This window comes from Cupressus sempervirens, chromosome 5 (assembly GCF_028749045.1).
Source record: "Cupressus sempervirens isolate cs-2001-9-10 chromosome 5, ASM2874904v1, whole genome shotgun sequence".
NCBI classification, from domain to species: Eukaryota; Viridiplantae; Streptophyta; class Pinopsida; order Cupressales; family Cupressaceae; genus Cupressus; species Cupressus sempervirens.
Genome location: NC_143122.1, coordinates 57,092,980 through 57,099,084, shown reverse-complemented (window position 1 = coordinate 57,099,084; position 6,105 = coordinate 57,092,980). Strand labels below are relative to the sequence as shown.

Below are 6,105 nucleotides of genomic sequence, written 5' to 3'. Positions count from 1 at the left end.
TCATTGAAAAAACACTAATCATATATGGATATAAGACCACCTCTGCACCTGTCAGTTTGGAATAAATTTCCACTATTCTTTACATACCATCATGTGAGACTTGCTCTGTTTCCCTATTTGATGCATTTTTTCAAGTTTCTCGCCCCTCAAACAAATCTCTACGTTCACTACGATTCTGTCACATTATTGTGCAATGTAAATATGATAATTAATCTTCCATCGACATTCTGGATCTTATACTATGTAGTACAGAGAGTTTGGAAGGTGTAGAAGAGAAGATAATTGATTGAACAGAGTTTTACATGAGATTTGTTCAAAAAAATACAGAACAAAGCTTTGATTGGAAGAAAGATATCGATAAGCAATTTCTAATTTGGTGGAAAAGGGGAGATGATTGATTGAACGGTTTTACATAAATTGTTGAAAAAACTATTTAGCAGAAGCTTTCACTTGAGTAGAGATTTCCACAAGGAAATTCTAATTTCGGCCAGGTTCTCAGTTTCGTCATTGGCATAATAGAAATAACTGCTCAGGTTCTTAGTTTATTTTGTTTTCTTCGTTTGTGACAACGTGAATATAGAAAAGCAGCTTCCTTTATAAATTCTTCCTCGATGAAACGTCATGCACCCATACCCATATTGCAGATGATTACTTTAAGCTGCAATAAACACTTTATATCCTGCAAAAGAGTGTCTGTAAACAGATAATCTCTAGGCTTGCTTACATTATTAATGTTTTTAATAAATGCTCATCTGCTCATCTTACAGAAAATGGTCTGTAAACAGATTATCTCTAAGCTCGTTGTGCAAATGAAAACTGTACTTGAAAAGTTGCTTCTCGCACATTATTAATGTTTTGATAAAAAAGAACGAAAGTCATGAAGAGTTTATTATATTATTTCCTAGATCACAAAGGAGAGCTTTTGTGACATTTTACAAAGCTTCTCTTTGGACTTGAGAAGAAACAGCTGCTTCTGCATTAATGAGAACCATTCTTTTGCTTCAAAGTTTATTGATTTTATCAATTCAAGTTCATTCTATTTGGATAAGGCCATATATTAAAATCCATACCAAACAATCTTGTATAGGCAGGTACAGCCCCACTTTTTCCAACAATCTGATATAAATGCTGAAATCAAAACTGTTAACACGACCTAAAACCATCATGTGAACATCAGAAAATGATCACCCATTATTATGCTGTAGACTTGAACACAATTTTTTTCCAGAATCATACTTTCATTATGTCTTCCATTGACAGACATAATTTACGAGGTTTTATCTCCATGGGAAGATATAACTTACAACATTATCAACATTATCTTAACTAATAGCTAAAATACCTATATGGAATTTGACTGCCATCATATAAAATAGAAGAATGAGGCAGCAGCAGAAGCTCAATGGATAAGAGCCTTATCTATGTCTCACGAACTCCTCTGTGAAACTACAAAAGTAATACAAAGTATTAACTCCATTAAGAGGGAGTTTAAGATTTCTTGAACCTAACCATGCATCAAAGCAGCAGCCTCCTGGACTAGAGGAACAGTGGCATGAACAAAACGCTCAGTATCCCTGTGCTCTTGATCCCATGTGTTTGGCTTTTCTTCACTCATCTTCCTTACAAACGACACAAACTTCCTCCAATTATCATTCTGGAACAATTGTGGATTCATCCTCAAATATGTGAAGGCACACATGGGTTCAACCATCTCATTTCCACCATCTTCTGCCAATCGAAGACTTGCATTGCTAAGAATCTGATTGTGTGCGCCTTCATCATACCTTGGAAGAGCATTCTCCCCGGCAAGAGGAACCCCAGCTTTTCTTGTCGCGAGAACAACTTGTTTAATGAGCTTCTCCGGTGAGCACTGAGCATCTGCTGGCTGCTCATAATCTTTCATTTCAATGCAAGTAAAGTTGAAAACAACCCCATGTCTTCCAAACATCTGGGCTATGGGCAAATACCCATCTCTCAAACGGGTATTGTAGTACCCGGCAGTAAGCTCAGGGGGATGAGATCTTGAGCCATAATGCCAATGAATGCCGGCCACTTTACCAGAGAGTTTGGCACCAGTGCCACGGAAAATTGTTTCAGCTGCTGAAAGGATTCTCTCCCCATGGGCAAGAAGCATACCGGAATACCACTCTAGGAAAAATTCACCATAAGCACTTTTCCAGCCGCCCTCACGCTTGAAGAAGGATGTATCTTCTGGCCAGTTGTTGTATTCCCCAGCATCGGTTGGTCCTCCAGAACCCCAATCCTTTTTACCTTTGGCTTCGGCCGCAGCTTTCAGGCTAGCCCGCATATACTGCAATCAGGGAAGGAAAAAAAAGCCAATTTAATCACCAGTTATAAGATATAAAACAAGGAAAACAAACCTAAATCAATAGAATCTGTATAGATAGATTTAGGTAAAAGAAGAGAGGAAAAAGAGGCAATTCGATGACCAAACTCGACTTATTAAAAAAGGAAAAGGACATGAAAAGCAGAACCAAGGATCTAAAGATTCCTATGAAGTATACAATTGGTTCCATGTGAGTACCTTATCATAGCATTGAAAAGCACCATTCCCGGGGAATCTCCATGTACCATTTGCCTCTGGATAAGATGGATACCGCAACTCCCCTGCAGGTCCCATCCCCACTTGAACTTCCTGAATCACATATAAGGACCACGTTAACTCACTACCAGATATAAACTCTTTACACGAAATAGGAAGATAAACAAATTGAAATTTGAGACTATGAGATGAAGCACCTCTAACAAACTTGAGAACAGATAGTTAGACATGAGGATTCAAGGATGCATCTAACGATTTGATCAATGAAATACAACCTTGAATATTCACTTAAGTAATCAGTGATGTATCTCAAAAACGTTGAATAAGTATGCTTATGTTCAGAACCGTGTAATCGGCAGAATTTAACTCATCCAGATAATGATCCATCATCAGAATTTACCTCATCCTGATAATGAACCATCATCAGAATTTCGGAAAGTGAGAAGACAGTTTTACCAGAAGCAATACTAATTCAATTAGAAAGGACTGTAGAATATCATGTCTCTAGATATAAACTAACTTCTCGTATTCGAAAATTAAACTACCTAACAAGCATCTGAGGTTGAGAGCAAGCTCAGAGAAGAAAATCAATCAAGAGGACGATGCAGGGTTTCTTATACATGGCACCAAAAGCCACAACTTATCTACCCATAACTATAAATACTTCATATATAACAGCATCAAAACTAGAATTATGAGATTTGACAATTACTTACCACAACAGTTTCCTCAAGAAGGTCTTGGAAACTTTCCTTGAAGCTTCTCATGAAATCTGCATAACATTGAACAGGCGTCCTCCCTTTCAAGACAGGAAGCTCATCACATCCCAGTGAAAGATACTCATAATTTCTTCTACCCCACTGGTCTGTGTAGGCCAGATCATTATCATGATCTATTTCCTCAACCACCCATTTGGGCAACGGAATACTGCTCAATCAAACATAACAAAGAAACTACAAATCAGAACCCTAAACCAAAAAATTCCACATCTATATGTTTCCAAACTACAAAAACCAAAGATATAATGGCACTAATATACTCACGTAACAGAATCTCCAACATTTCCTCCACACTGATGGAACGACATAACAGCCTGAACCTTCAATCCATGTTTTTTGGCCATTTCAAGAAGCTCTCTGTAGCCGGACCAATTGTACTGCCCGGGGCCCTCTCGTTCAACAAGTCCCCACCAAACATCCATCATAATTCCCTCGACACCAGCGCTCTTCAAGGCCTGAAAACTGGCATTCATCGCCTTTCGTCTATTGACAGTATTGTTGTGAGTTATGCTGTCCAGGGGAAGCATAACAAACACTGGGACTCTCCCTGAATCGTGCTTCCTTGCAGTACTGGGGGTCAAAACATGCTCTATTTCTTCATAGCTTTTCTCAAACTGACGAACCGCTTCTGCCTGCCAATTATCAGTGGAAGGAGGAGCCTCCGTTTGGGCCTCAAATGCCTTGCAAGCCACTGATAAATCTGCCCTAAGTGAGCCATTTTGGGCATACTGAGGTTGGAAAAACTTTCTAAATCTGTCCTCTGATGTTGGAGAGGCGCCGCAAGGGCTTACGGGAGGAGAAGGGCCGCACGGGCTTACGGGAGGAGACGGACCAGCTGCCAAATGCAATCCATCAAATTCTGCCTTGGGCCTTTGGGTTCTACAATTCAGACCCATAGAAGGCCTCCACTGAGCTGATATAAGAGTTGCATCTGATGAATCAGGGGTTGATGGCTTGTGGGAAGAAGATATGCCTCCAAGGGACCCTATATGAAGAGCCATGGCTCTTATGGTGACAAATATAACAAATGAATCAAATGACAAAAGAGGGCCAACCCAGATGACCTTCTGAAAACCCTAAAATAAAAGGATCTCAAAGGGAAGGGATTTTGATCAGGGAATTTGCCAAGAAACAATTGCTCAATCTAGCACTGAAAAAAATACCAAATCTAGATATAAATAGATGAATTCAGCGTATGTTGATACTATAGAAGACACCCACAAATATGGGGAATTATTAAGAATCGAAAAGTAAACAACGCCCAATTGAATTGAAAGATACCCAACAAGATGGGGTTAGATGAAACAAAATCTGGGCTACGAGAAAATGGATTTATATACACTGAAATCTAGGGTAAGCAAAAACCAGATCTAAGTAAGACCCAGATTGAATTTATTTACACTGAAATTGACCCAACAAAATTGAAATTGATAAAATCAAAATCTGAGCCACATCCACTGGAATGAACACAATTTGAATACTTACACGGGATTACGTGGGGACAGGGGACTCAGGAATCAGCGAGAAATCTAAATGAGAATAGTATCTGTTTGCAGGAGGAGAGCTTTAGCGCTAATCCGATTCGATTCAATTGAATTTGAGTTGTGATCCTTTACGCGCATCGCCTATATATATAGAGGCTATTGGATTCTTTGGAAGCGCTGGGTTTGGACACGTGTGAGTCATAATTGCCTCAAGTTCAGACACTTGGCTTATCACCACGAAAGTTGAAATAATTATTTATCTGGTTTATTGCTCTTATGTGACAGCCAAGATCCCTCTCTTATCCCACGGTTCTCATGGTTTCACTCATGCGATGGTGGAAAGTTCGTGTGAGATCACCTATCATTTTAAAAAAGTTTAGGGCAGATGTTTAGAGAACATTCGAGTAGTTATTCCTGTTAGATGATTAAAGTAATATTTAGCTGCATGGCTATTGAGCTTTGGAAAATCAAATAAATTTAATTGGATGTTTTTAATGCTTAGTTGAAGGGAGATTATATCTTCTGATCTCATCAAAGAGAAGTTTAGTTCAATACGTCAAAGATCCTATCGTAAAAACTTATAATTCTAGATAGCCATTAAAAAATTGTTATTAATTTAGCGTTTAGGATTATGAATAATTGTTCTTTTTATTTAAAACAAGGGATATTCATTTTATTCGATTTATTAAAATATGTTTAATATTTTTAAACTCCATTTTTTAAAATCTAGGGTTCAGATTTGTGAGAAAATTCAGCCGACGCTCGAGAGCTACCAACCAGCGAAGGTCACCATTGAAACCATTTACGAACCCGATACGGTCCCACTCGTGCCTAAAACCTCTTCGACTTAGAGCCAAGGACTCAGGAGCATCCACGCAAGGGCATCCCCCCTCTAATTGCCCCTTTTAAATGAGCTCCAAAAAATGAAAACACATGTCCTAGAATGTATTTTTTTGAGTCGGTGACTATTTGTGCATAGCGGGTTCTGCAAGAACATTTTGAAATGATACTTTTGGGTCACTTCGTGCTCCACAATCAAACCTTAGCTTTAAGCTAGCAGACTAAAAAAATCATTTAATGAATTCTCTATTCTAAATAAATAAATAAAAGTAATAATTAATGTGTGTTTAACAATATGAATAATTAATTTTTAACTAAAAATAAGAAAAATTTATTTTATTGAATATATATTAAAATCCAAAGTTATAATCAAATAAATTCAATTGAATTATTAATTATTGAGTGATTTTTAAATTTTAGATAGACAACTAAAAAGTGT

The 6,105-nt window shown here is 37.8% G+C and overlaps 1 protein-coding gene across 1 annotated transcript; it reads right to left on the bottom strand.

Moving 5' to 3' along the window:
* Positions 1-1,167: 1,167 nt before the first annotated feature.
* Positions 1,168-4,946, bottom strand: BAM1 (beta-amylase 1). The gene is made up of 4 exons (XM_089828579.1): positions 3,607-4,946; positions 3,280-3,490; positions 2,546-2,656; positions 1,168-2,311 (listed from the first exon to the last, which is right to left on the bottom strand). The coding sequence occupies exons 1-4, from the start codon at positions 4,341-4,343 to the stop codon at positions 1,505-1,507; spliced, it is 1,866 nt and encodes a 621-aa protein (XP_089684705.1). The 5' UTR covers positions 4,344-4,946; the 3' UTR covers positions 1,168-1,504.
* Between the last annotated feature and the right edge of the window lie 1,159 nt (positions 4,947-6,105).